The 14466-nt window shown below is 31.3% G+C and overlaps 1 protein-coding gene and 1 long non-coding RNA gene across 2 annotated transcripts; one reads left to right on the top strand and one right to left on the bottom strand.

Moving 5' to 3' along the window:
- Positions 1–5950: 5950 nt before the first annotated feature.
- LOC112419192 (uncharacterized) lies at positions 5951–7564 on the top strand. Its single transcript, XR_003009340.2, has 3 exons — positions 5951–7059; positions 7180–7308; positions 7432–7564. It is a non-coding gene; the product is annotated as an uncharacterized lncRNA (long non-coding RNA).
- Positions 7565–10491: 2927 nt separating this feature from the next.
- On the bottom strand, positions 10492–11976 carry LOC25486091 (probable aspartic proteinase GIP2). Its single transcript, XM_013607285.3, has one exon. The coding sequence runs from the start codon at positions 11935–11937 to the stop codon at positions 10681–10683; it is 1257 nt and encodes a 418-aa protein (XP_013462739.1). The 5' UTR covers positions 11938–11976; the 3' UTR covers positions 10492–10680.
- Positions 11977–14466: the final 2490 nt, after the last annotated feature.

Here is a 14466-nt window from a genome sequence, read left to right as displayed (position 1 = left end):
AATGAAGAAAATGTATAATCTGATACATTATTTAATCTTTTTTAATTGACTATACTTGAACTGGTATATATAATATTCCTCTTTAATCTTCTTTGTAGTTGGTATGATCTGGCATGAGCAACTGTTGCTTACAGTATTATTACTTTAATAAAATTATTTTGGTTTCTAATTTTGGTATGATCTTCACGGAATGTGCTCATCTTTGATATATACAATTGTGTCAAAAAAAAAATTATATACAATGACCATCATTACAGTCAATATTATAAAACTCAGATGCTCATTAACTGGATAAGCTATAATAGAGTTGCTGCTTGTGCTTATTTTTTTTATTTTTTTTTTCTTCTATATTCAAGCATTGGGGATCGAACCCCTCATCTTATTTAAGGGATTCAAATCTATTACCAATTAAACTAATCCATTATTGCTACTTGCTAATTTAACAATATGCATTTTGTTATTTATATTAGGGTCATACTAACTTTCTAAAGACACATGCTAAGGAGTTACAAAATAAACTAAAACATAAATTTTGTATTGAAAATGAGAAATGTTAGAAACATTCTCTTTTTAGCAATCTCTCTAACACTCACTCTCCTATAGGGTGAAACTCATGTGGGACTCACCACTTTATGTGGGATCTATTTCCAATGTGTGGTACCCACATAAATTCACCCAATAAAAGAGTGAGTGTTAGAGAGTGTTAGAAAGAGAGTGTCCATAGCACTCCTCATTGAAAATATATGTAAGTTTTTAATACTATACTCTTTTCGGTCCTTATTATAAAAATAAATATTTGTTTAATAGGGCACAAATTCATTGAACCATATTGGGCCAAATCTAGATAAATATACTAGGTTAGTTTTATTTTAAATTTTTTATGTATCATAAAGTCAGTTCCTCCATTTTTCTCCCATAAATAGCATCTTCATATACAATCTTATAGTATATATTTACTTAAATCTAACTGTTACAAGTTATCCAGTTAATTATATGTGTGTGGAGGCATTAGTTTTTATATTTTATTTTATAGGTGTGTGGAGGCCTAAGTTGTTATCATGCGTGTTAGATCTTAACTTAATTTCAAAAATCTAACAATATAGTTTTAGGTGAAAATGAACACTAACAATCTAGAGTTTGATCAAGAAGTAAACAATTATGTCTTCTAGAAATAAACTTACTGAAAAATGATACCAGAACACACTTTCTTTGTAGGTGGCTGGTTATTTAGTTTAATTATTACTTCAGATGAGCGGTTTTATGTGGCTGGGTGTGGTCATGTGGAGGACGCTCAACATGATCTCGTGCAGCATGTTCGGCACTCTTTGGCCGCTAGTGCGGTCGTGGATCGGTTTTGAAGGGGCAGATTCTCAGATTATTTTATATCACTTTCAGCAATTTATTTTTTACACAGGTGGGCTAAAACCAAGGTGGTCCTTTCTTCAGCTTGTCCGGTTACTGTGTGTTTGGATTGTGTGAAATCAGCGTAACAGCAGGTTATTTAAGCAAAGAGAAAATTCTATGATTCAGATATTGGAAAAAGGTTAAGTCATTGTCTTTATGGTGGCTTAAAGCTAAGAAAGTTAATTTTGTTTTTGGTATTCATATGTGGTGGTCGAGCCCGCTCTTGTGTTTGGGCATTGGCTAATTTGTTTCTATATCTAGACTTTGACATTGTAAAGTTTTAAGTGGTCTTTTTGATATACCTTATATATGTTAAGGAGATTGTTTGTCCGTGTTTATATATATCATTTTTGTTTGTTAAAAGTAAAAAGCGAGCGGTGATTTTTGTAACACAGATTTTAAGTTATGTCATTAACCACTTTTATTATTGCATTAACTAAAAAAATGAACGCTGTCAACCATTTTCTTACTAGACTAGATAATTCCTTGTGATGCCAGAGGAGAAAAGGCATGTTCCATTTTAAATTAGACAAGTATACGTAGGTTGGTTATTTTAGTCCCAAAAAGGGTCAAGTAGTTTTGTTTTTCTGTATAAAGGGTCAAGTAGTTTTGTTTTTTTGATAAAGGGTCAAGTAGGTTTTTAAATGTTTTAAAATATTATTTTTTTAGGGGAAAATATTTTTTTTTTGTCTGTATGTTTTATAATATTTAATATGCACATGTATGAGTCTTTAATTATTATTATCTTTTGACGGGGTCTTTATTTATTATATTTTTCACATCACAAATGGAGATAAGTTTGTATTGCAATGTAAATTAGGATTATGTAACAAGTGCTCTAATTAAATTTGATAAGAATGTAAAAAGTAGAAATTTTGTATCGGAAACAACCCTTTTCAATTTGTAAAAAAAAAAAAAAAAAACCTTTTAAAACATCCAAAATGTTGAATATACATTTTCTTACCATTATTCAAAATAATATTTATTTTTTAGATTTCATAACTCTTAGCAGTTTTCTATAAATTATTATTATTATTATTGTACTCTATAATATTAATATATATATATATATATATATATATATATATGTAAATGAATCAAATTACATCGATATAATGTCAAATTTTATTTAAATTAAATCTTATGAAAATGAATCCGCCCCTGGCAAATTTTCAGATTTCGTGTAGTAAATGGCAGCTTCATTCTCCCCCTTTTTGATGATGTCAATTCAATGTTGATGATGTTGGCACTTAGCTCCCCATGAAACTTGGGCACCCACATTGGAGGATTTAAAGATCATCAATGGTCATGAAGGATTTGAAGATATTACAAGTTGGGGGAATTCAGTTCCAAAATTCCAAGATCACATTGGAGAAAGAAAACACAGGAAAAAACGAAGAAAAAAGCAAAATCAGCACGAGAGGTTGAGGCCACACGCCTCGTGTGTGTCTCATGTTGCCCAGGTGCATGGGACAGAGAGAATTTTGCTCTTTGTTAGCTGCCACACGCCTAACCTGACGCACGATGCACGTTTTGTGCTGAAAAAATACGTTTTGCTTTATTTTTTCTACGAGTTTGGGGAACACACCTAATTTTCTAGCCCAAATCCAGTAGCAAATATATCTATAAATACAACTTCTTCCACTCACAAATATTCATTCAAAACTTGGCGTTCAACAGGAAGGCGGACACTAGGAGCATCAAGGAGGAGTCTCTCCTAAACCTTTGTTGTTAGAGTATATTTTATTTCTTTTGTATTATATCTTTTGTTACCATGAGTAACTAAACACCCTTTGATTAGGGTTCTAAGATCAACCTTTATTTATTTGTTGGATTATGTTCATGCAAGTCTTTTCTTCAGTTATGATTTGAGATCTATTAAATTTTCATAAGTATCGCATAATATAATGCCTTCATGCTCTGGAGAGTTTGACATACCTAGTCAGTGTGACTAATCTTAGATTAGGTGCAGTTTGGGATCTGCCTTACACAAAAATCGTTACATATTAACTTTATTCTTCTTTCTCTAATTAATTAGGGTTATTCTTATTTCTTTAATCAATTGGAGTCAATTGTATGTGGTGAAATTTTAAGATTTGTATGTAAAAGTGGTTCCTTTAGATGACAATTTAAGAATTTCAACTATGCTATGTGGGAATTACCTATGAGAGTGTAAATTCTCACTTTATAATTATTTGACGTGTACGGAACTCTAGAGGATTGACAACCACGTACCCCATATTGCATGTTGGGTGATTGAGGAGCAACATAACATCTAGAGGGAAGCTGGAACCCACCGAACTAACCACTTAAATAAGAAATATCATTTCATAATTTGTAGTTGTATTAGCATTAATCCCAACAAAGAGATAGATGGGGAATCGAGGAATTCTAATCGTCGCTAAAACTTTGAATCAAACCCTTTTTATTTTCTGCAATCTATCCAATCGCTTTGCACAAACAAAACAAACTTGCAAACTTCCCCCATTCTATTGCGTTTACTAGGTTTAGCTAATTGCCTAGTCGAAACGACAATCCCTGTGGAGACGATTTTACATAATACTTTATTACTTGGAAACAGTTTGGTGCACTTGTCAAATTTAGTCACCAATGAGACTCATGGTAAGAGTTTATAAAGAGGATACACTCTTCACCTTGCAAGCCGGTTTTATAAGGATGAGTAAGACAATAAGACTCAATTTCAACATGGTTTCAGAACTTATCAATTATGCCACCGACTATTTATATACACACATCAAGCCCAATAATGTTGGGCGTGAGGGGTGTCTTGAGAAATACCAAGGTGCATTGAGAAATACCCGAGTCCCACGTTGGATAGATAGTTTTTGACAAGAGTTTATAAAAAGGAGACACTCCCCACCTTACAAACCTTTTTTTTTATATTGGTTGTGCTGTTTGTGATTCTTGATCTTCTATTAATGACAGATCTGATGCAGTGCAGGAACGCAAAATAACCTTTTTTTTTTCTTTTTTGATAATTCTATACCATGTTTGATCATCTGATATAGAATATAGATTTAAACATTATATATTTTTGGAGGTTGAATGTTTGTCAGTAGCTGTAGTCAACAATGTGAATTATGTAGCAACAATGATTATGCAGATTAAAAAAAATAACATGGATAAAAGTTTGAAGATATATGAAGAATTGTAGCGTAGTCTTTAGATTGCTATTGGGATCCGTCAAATTTAATGAAAATTTCATAAGTATTTAGTATAGAAGAGGTTATATATTGTTCACATGTAAAATTGATTATTACTATCTGAATAGTTGAATTATTATGTATTTTGAATTTTAAAATCATGTTGTCAATAATAAGGAAATTCATGTTTCAATTACTTCCATTTTCCTCTATTTATTTCTTAATTTCCTTTTCATATATCATTCCTCATTTCATCCCTTCCTTACGTATATTATGCACTGATTGGCATTAGCGATAAGCATTAACAATTAATAATTTTATTGCTTAAAGGATCTACATGGCTTATATTGCTATTGAAGAATGACATTGGCAAAACATTCTACATGATTTGAATCACTGTAAAATTTAATTTCTGATACACAGGTTGGTGCCATGAATCTGCAGAATTGAATTTTTCGGTCGCTGGACCATTGTAGAACAAATGAATATTTATATGAAACTGATAAATATGTCTTTGAGCTTATATAAAGCTATTTGCTGGGACCTTCATAAAAGGTGCATATTATGATTAAACACACATTTTATGTCAAGTGTCAATCTACATATATAGGTTTCTGCAGAACTATTTTACTTCCTGCTTATCTTGTGCTCATACTATGAATTTGTTTTGACTAAAATATTTAATCTCAACTAATTTTGAAGTTTATTGTGTGCAACAAGAATGCTAGAAACTCCTAAAGATAACAAAGAAAGCAAAAAGAAAAAAAAAATGGCACTGTTCAGTAAGTAAAAAGTTCTGAGAAAATGTTCAATGATGTTGTCCAGCAAAGTAACTATAGATAAGCAAAATTTCAAAAAAGAATTCATCATCGAATTCAGATGAAATAGAATGAAAGGAAACTAAAACCTTTGAACAGGGGAATAGAATGAACAAAACCTAATTCGTAACAATATCGTCGTAGGATACTTAGGGATCATGAGACATCCCTAATTAAATCAACAATTCAACGTACCCATCCCATTACATTAATGAATTAAACTCTATTCATGTCTTAAGACGAAAAAGTGAGTCAAACGGAAGATCTTGATAACAACAAACTCACTTTAAAAACACCTTTCAGACACAGGATAAAAACAACAATTTAGAAAGCTGCTGGTTTCTTTCTACCCAATAAAAATTGAAACATAACATAATTAAGGGTTTTATCGATTGGAATACGATTTTGATCGGTATGAAACAATTGCTAAATGGTTCTTCCTAATTCTAGTGCAGTTTCACAGGATGGCTCCTCTCAATGACACAAGGAAACCCTAACAACTCACAAAGGTTAGATACAGGAGTATGAAATTGAAGGACAGGAGATGGATAGACTCGTAATGCTGCGTAACTAAAATAGGACAGAAATTAGCTTCTGAAGTTGGAATATCTTGAATTATGAAGGGGAAGGGAAGAGATGAATCCTAATTTGGAAGAAACTAAATCAAACTCCAATAGATTCTCCTCCAATTGGTGCCCACCAATAACAATTGATCTTCTTGGTTCTTTACCACCATCCACAAATCCAAGACATGCTACATTTTTATTCACCAACACCATTGAATTTCCACCATATACATACTGTCCACTTCACACCCCTTTTTAGGACCAAATCAATATTTATCACATCCAATCCAATAATAGTCCTACCAATAGCACTTAAATCAAAACATGCTCCAAATTGTGTCACTGATGCCACTTGCTTTATTTTTTTTTATCAGCAGATTTCTTAGCAAAAAGATTTAAATATAGAACTATGCAACACTGTGAAGGACTTCATGGTGGTAAATTTTGTTCCACCATATTCCTTATTGTCCATGGGCAAAATGGAAGACTTAAAGTTGAGAACTTTGCAACCAACTTTAATTGATTTCACATCAATTAAATATTCATAAAAAGCATCACCTTTACCAGATATTGGAGCAGTGCTAAAGGGGTTTACACAAGATCAATACAACAGTCTCATGAATTTGCTTCAGCAGTCTAAGACAAAAGCTTCATGTGCATTTCATTCTACCAACAAAGTATTTTTGTTGTTACTAACTTTCATGCCAATTTAATTTCAGTTCCAAGATATGTTGCTGTCTTTACTTCTAATTTTTGCAGGACACTACCAAGAGGATGATTGGTACAACTAGATTAGTTGGTAGTTTCTACAAAATTGATTTTCCAGAAACCGAGTCTTTCTCTAATTCAGTTTGCCATATTAGTTTCAATTCTATTTCCACTTGTAATACCAATAATTGTTTTTCGGCCTTTTCACTTTTGTGTCTCTTTCAAACGTGATATATTACCGGAAATCTTTGTTTGACAAAAGGAAAGTTATTTCTTTCTAACGATTACGTGATGTTAGAAATTTTGCAGGCTGGTCCATCCTTTGGGTCTTGCAAGAACATTTATTGTTGAACAAGAGTTTAACATGATCCTTGTGTTGTCCTGTTCATCTCTACAAAGGTGTTTGATTTGATCATGCTTTTCCTTTTCGATTGGTTTCTATATTTTATCACTATTTGAGTAGCTTGTATGTTCTGTTGCGTGGTAATTGTGAATCTATATGATGTTTTTTGTGCTTAGGATATGGTAGGATTGGTTTTACTCTCAGGAAATATAACAATATCAGAGGAAGTCCTTCCTCTCTTCTTCTCTTCAGAAAGTAGAAACATTTAAATCAATAGGATTTTGCTTGCTTCATCTTTAGTAAAGGTAAATTCTGCTCCATTTTTATATCTCAATTTTCTAGTGATTGTTGGATTTGGTTCAATTATTTATACCTCAAATTTACTTTTATTTTGTTTTTGTTCTCACGTTCCTTCTAAATACTTGCAGCTAGAAGACTTTTGTTGTTTCCAGAGAAGCTATGAAAGATGGTTTTGCAAACAAAGATTTTTGTTGCATTAGCTTGGTTAGATTCCCTCATGGCTAATTTTTTTTTATTTTTTTTAATTTGATGGAAAAAGTGATTATTACTGGTTAGGATATCTTATTTGATTATAATGTTATCCAAAATCATCGATCTAAATTTTGATCAAAATGTAGTATTTTGATTTGCTTGGATCATGTAAAAACACTTATGCAATCTCTAGATTCAATGTGGTAGATTGAGTACAAAAACTCCTATTGATAATCCACTTTTTTTTTAATCTATTTCAACTAGTAGTAACATTTTTTGGTAGTTTCACAATTTTTTAGCCTGGACAATTTTGCGACATTTTTTACAACTTCTCAAAAATTATAAATGTAATAACTTTTTAGTGTTACGAGTGATACAAAAAGTGTTATAATAATGTAACATTTTACGACAATTTTTAAATGTTACAGATAATACTACAAAATGTAACTAAAGCTCTTTAGTAATATGGGCTTTACCTAACAATTGTACAAATGTTACTAATTTTAATTAATAACATTTTTTTTAATTTAGTAATAATTTTCATGTGTTACTAGATGTCAATTATGTTGTAGTACTGGATCTGTTCATTATCCAAATTGCGTGTTTCTCTTCTTGTTTTACTTCCGGCTTATTTGCAATAGTAAAATAACTTCGAGATCATTTAGTTATTGAACAGAATTATTATCATATTAACTGTAGTTTGATTTTATATGCTTCGTCTGCATTTCCCCTAATAAAAGAAAAGTATAGTACATATTTGTTTTAGAAACACGAACACCGTACTCCATGCATGTTCAACACACAGTTCGATGATGCAATAATTTGTTCAACTCAACCAGTTTTATTTTTTACTGACTCCGTTACTTTGTGTCTTGCGGCAGTGTGAAGCAATTAAGCATGCAGTTCGATGATCACTATTTTTGGTTTTTGCAAATTGCAAGTACTAGTAAGCATAGGAATAAGAAACTTTAAAACTGCAGATAAAGGACCAATTCATTAACATCTCTTCAAAAAGCTAAAAAAATCATAATAAATTACACAAATTGGAATAAGAATAATCTCCATTTTGAAATGGGAAATGCTAACTAGTGACTCATGGATATTAGTTAAAGAATTATAAAATGAAATATTTTTGTAAAAATTGTATATTTTACATTTTTTTTTTTTTTGAAAGATTGTGTATTTTACATTTTGAAACTTGAAAAAGTTATCATTTTAATGTTAAATTTGTCTTTTCATTTCATTTTTAATTGTTTGCAACATATAAATGAGATTTTTTTTGGTACGATATAAGCGTATCTCTTTAATTAAAATTCTGTCAAAAAAATCTCTTTATTTATCTCTTTAATTAAAATTCTGTCAAAAAAACTCTTTAAATAAAGAGATTTTTTTGACAGAATTTTAATTAAAGAGATACACACACGAAAAATACGTTGTGAGTTTGATCAATTAATAGATCTCACCATCATTAATTATTTTATTACTTTTGTCAAAAAATTTGTATGTATCTCTTTATAATAAATGAAAAAATATATAGTAAATGGAGAGGATTCTAACCCAAATTGCACCAATAACATTTCTGTGTTAGTTAAATTTTTATCAAACATTTTTTTTGTAAAAATATAGACACCCGAAATATACCTTTGAGTTATTTGATTTTATCTTGTTCAACTATGTGATTCAACCCGTGATTCAATGATCCAATGGTCCAGAATTCTTGCCAAAAATATCACCAAGTTGTTTTTAAAATATAGTTGGGAGGCCTGGACTCTTGTGCTACTTAATTCATTAATATATACAGCTGTTCATCATTTAATTATTCAATACCACGCTTTTATCCTCTCAACTTTATTCTCTAACCCACAGTTTGTGAATCATAGACACATTGTACCATATTTTCTTGCATTTAGACTAAGTTGCATAACATTTCAGCAGCGTAATATGAGAGGGGAAGCCGTGACACTACTTTCATCTTTGATACTCGATTCCGCTGATTTTAGTTAACAAAAATTGATGTATTTAGTTAAAAATTTAGATTAAATATATCAACTATGTTGATTCAAATATCTTTTATAAATAGGATGGAGGAGTATTACAATAAAGATGATCGAGTATGTATTTTGTTGACTAAAATGTCCATTTTAAACCAAAATTTGCTTCAATGAAGTGACCCGCCTTTTCCTTGCATGAGGCCACGTCTCAGGGGCGGACACACTATTGGCCTATGTGTGGCTAAAGCCACACATGCACATGCAATTTCCCATTATTTATTTTTATATAAATAAAACACAATATGTAGAACAACATACAATATTCCCTATCCATCCGAACTCTATGTCCCTCACGAACAACAACCAGAACACAATAAGTTCAACACATTTGTTATGGTTTATAAGCTTTTGACGTTGACTTTGCTCTTGCTGGTAGCATTTGCAAATGTTGAACGTGTTTTTTCAGCTATGAAAGTTATGAAAAGTCAACTATATATGTAACAAAATAGGTGATCTGTGGCTAGATGATTGTCTTGTAACTTATATAGAAAGAATGTTCTTTTAACAATTAGCAATGATGTCATTTTAGCTCATTTTCAACATATGAATATGAGATGATTTTCATTGCAATGTATTGTATCAAACAATGTTATTTCTTATTTTTTATATAGTTTACATTATTGTTTCTTTGAAATTTTAGCCACACATATATCAAATGTGTAGATCCGCCCCTATCACGTCTTCTCTAAGTTTGAGCCTTTCATTACCAATTTCTGGTGCCATTTTGTTTATTACCAATATTTCTACTGTCTTTCATTACCTAAAGTATGGATACTCTGATATTTATAGTTGTACTCGTCACTTGTGAATACATTTCCTATTATATTGTACTAGTGTTCAAAGAGGTATTCCGTGTCCGTCTATTCACTTTTTTTATTGTGTTAATGTGTATAAATTATGAACCATAATAGAGGGAGTTTTCTTTGAACTAGCATCATACACAAATTAAGCAAAAATGGATGCACTTCATTAATTCTCAGCCAATAATAAGTGACATTTTACTTTATTAAATTCAGACAGAAAGAGAAAGGAAAAAGTTACAACCATAGATCTAACCTAACTCAATTGAAATGGAAAGAACAAAAGTTAATTAAACTCATAATCTCACTCAATTGAAATAAGAGAGAAATTAGTTTATGAATTAGAACATCTTGCATTATGAAGAAGCAGGGAAGAGCTGAATCCTAATTTAGATGAAACTAAATCAAACTCCAGTAGATTGTCCTCCAATTGGTGCCCACCAATAACAACTGATGTTGTTGGCTTTTTACCACCATCCACAAATCCAAGACTTGCTACCTTTTTATTCACCAACACCATTGAATTTCCACCGTAAATTGTCCACTCTACACCACCTTGTAGAACCAAATCAATAGTTGGTACATCCAATCCAGTATTAGTCCTACCAATGGTGCTAAAATCAAAACATGCTCCAAATGGTGCCACTAATGCCACTTTCTTTATTTTTTTATCAGAAGCCTTCTTCACAAAATCTCTAACAAGAGTACTATAAATTGAACTATGCAACACTGAGAAAGATTTCATGGTGCTAATTTTTGTCCCACCATTTCCCTTATTGTCAATGGACAAAAGGGAAGACTTAAAGTTAAGAATTTCACCACCAACTTTAATTGATTTCACATCAATGAAATATTCATAAGAAGCATCACCTTTAGTAAATATTGGAGCAGTGCTAAAGGGGTTAATAACAAGAGGAATTTTAGTGAGTTGAAACTTGAAAAAAGAACTTTGTTGGGGTATCCCACCAATGAAGAGGCTACCAAGTCCTTTCTTGTTTGAAGATGGTAAACAAAGAGCAAATTTGTTAGGAAGCTTATGAGAAGAAGATGATGAAAGCTGTTTTGGTAGTGAAAGTTTTGTTCTTGCAAGGCCTAATATCCCTTTACTAGTTTTTGGTAAGTTTTTAAGAGGAACATCTTCACCTGTAAACACTTCTGATTCAGTGCATCCAGAAAGTAGGTTAGAGACTTTAGAGTGTGATATGAACAAAACATCATTGCCAGTGTCACCTACAAAAATAGCATTGACTAATGGGTTAATTATGTTAGCAGCACATGTATTGTTTGAGCAACCTGGTTTGAAAGGGCCAGAGCAGCCAGTGCATCCACTAAATTTAGGGCAAAGCTTGGAGTCACAAGAGATGGGATTGTAGGTTGAAGAGTTATAGTTTTTGTTGCAGTCATACCATATAGTTGGTCCTCCAATATCAATCACTAGATTGAAATTGTGTTGAGGTGTTCCAATGCCAACTGAGGTGTAGAAAAGATTGGTTAATGGGTCTTTTTCAATGGGTAAGATGAATTGTGATGAACAAGAAAATGAGAGAATGGCTATTGTGAGGAGGGAGAAAAGAGTTGCAAAAGAAGCCATTATGAGTTTAATGGATAAAATGAATGTTTAATGCATGACTGAAGGGTTCCTTTTTATAGAAATTAATATATGAAGACAGTGAATAATTTAATACATTCTTAATTTACTAGATTTGAACTGCTATTATAATATTCCTCTTTAATCTTCTTTAGGTTCTTCTGATCTGACATGAACAATTGTTGTTTGAGTTGTGTTATTAGAACATCTATACATGTGATAACTTTTGTGATAATTAAAATTTTACAAAGGAAATTAGGTAGTGGCACAAAAATCAAAGCAATAGAAAGAGAAAGTAAAAAAATAATGTGAATATAAAAAAGAAAGTTATCACAAAAATTATAAAAAATGATTGTTCACAAAAATTATAAAAAATTATAAAAGTTATCTTGTTGTTTACTACTAGATTGAGCTGGAGTGAGAGTGCGTGCACTGTGCACACACACATTGTCTACTGCACCTCTGCATCATAATTATACGCTTCCCTATTCTGCCAACTTTCATCGTAAAAAGCTATATGCACCCTCTCCAATATCTGCCAGCTGTAGGTAATAAATTCAAGTTGTATGTTCATCAAGAAATCAAGAAACACATTTTACATTCATATACGCAATTCAATCTCTCTTAATATAAGGGAAGATGCCGTGGAAAATCTATTATTACCTAAGCTGTTTGCTTGCCAAATCACATAATTAGGGTAAAACTTGTTATTCTATAAAAATGTTTCAACATACATCGATCTTGGTTCTTGGTACTAGAATGATTAAGCAAAATAAGAGATATTTCCACTGAACTAGAGAATGCATTGTGATATAACTTGCACCAATGTTATTAATAAGGTTAATAGTACTTTTCACCTATGTAATATATGTAATTTTCAGTTTTCGCCTGCTATATTAATTAAAAGACATTTATTATTTTGTTATTTTGTGGTGTGTTAAGTGCTGACTACAATGAAAAATGAAATTAAAGCATACCATATTAATTAATCTAAGTCATTAATTAATATTGGAATTAAAAATCAAGATTTGGAGTAAGTTATCATACTTACTCTTAGAGTCAAAATATCTCCCCTCTATATATATATTCATATCATGTTTGTTATATTTTTTAAATATTTAAATTTATTCTTATATATTTGTTACATGTGTTATTTGTATTGAAATTTGAGTTATTTTTGGAAAGAGAAAAAGTCATCCCTCATTTACTTTCTTCACCACCTCTTCACCTCAATGATTTTATAAAAATCTGGAATAAAATTTTCAAAATAAAAATCTGAATTTTTTTAAAATTTTATAAAAAAATTTAATCCAAATTTTTAAAAATAAAATATTTACCATAATTTTTTTTGTAGAAAAAATTTAAAAATTAAATCTGACTTTTTTTTTATTTTGAAAATTAAACTATAGAATCTTTAAATAAAATTTAATTTTGAAAAAAAAAACGAAAATTTCAAAAAAAATCTTATCGTTTTTTCTGATTTTTTAATATTTGAAATTTTTTTCGATTTAATGGTGGAAATTTAATTTTAAAATGTAAGGCAAAAAGGTATTTACTGGGAGTTAAAGGAGGAAACTTCATTGAGGGAAGTTTATCATTTATGTTATCTCTCAAAGGTTTTAGCAGCATAGTGAGCTGTCTACTTAAGATGTAAAAGATCATATACAGTTTGAAAGAATTTTTAGAAAGCTTGAATTTCTCGAATATGCGTACATTTGTTCTTCTTCGATGATTCCTGCACAATGTTAAAAGCAAATGTCAGTTGAGGGAGCAAAGAATCTGGATTTACTTGACTAGCCTGACGTCTATAATACTCTTGCTACCATCTAAAAAATGCTTCAGTGCATGCATAAGATAATGTAAAGGTGGCAGGATCGAAAGCAGGGGCTCTCTCTTGAACTTGGCCCCTGCCTTGTTGTAATGTTGAACCAATAACTCTTGTTGTAATGTTGCTATGCCCCTTAAAAGAAGTTGAACCAATAACTCTTGTTGTAATGTTGTTATGCCCCTTAAAAGAAGTTATTCATCAACTCCCCGCCCGATTTTTGGAGGAATGAAATTCTTCTACTTTTTTTATATAATGAGATTGATTCACAGTAAGTATAATCCTAAAAGGGGTAAAAAAAAAACAGCAAATTTTATTGAACAACCAAATCCCTGCTCAAGATGAACAGAGACCGATGAAATTGAGAATACAAACAAAAGGAACCGTATATAGGCGGAACACCCAAAAATAAACACCTTAAAAACACCCCCGAGGACAACACCCACCAAAATACACATCACCACCTAAAATAAACTCCTTCACGAAAACGACCAATGTAAAAATGATATTCAACCACTCATCGTCACTACTCACTCCCTTAGAAAAACACCCCTAAAAATAAAACTCCTGGTCCTGAACACCAAAGTTGAGCCACATCCTCAAATCTCCTATCCGAAAGATCATTCAGCTTCCACCACCTCCCGACCTTCGATCCACCGAAAGAAACCGTAAAAGCCCAAAACCTAACTTGAGCCAAAGAACTGACT

Source organism: Medicago truncatula, chromosome 2 (assembly GCF_003473485.1).
Source record: "Medicago truncatula cultivar Jemalong A17 chromosome 2, MtrunA17r5.0-ANR, whole genome shotgun sequence".
Taxonomy (NCBI): domain Eukaryota; kingdom Viridiplantae; phylum Streptophyta; class Magnoliopsida; order Fabales; family Fabaceae; genus Medicago; species Medicago truncatula.
The sequence above is the reverse complement of the archived record's forward strand: the minus strand, read 5'-3'. Positions and strand labels throughout refer to the sequence as shown.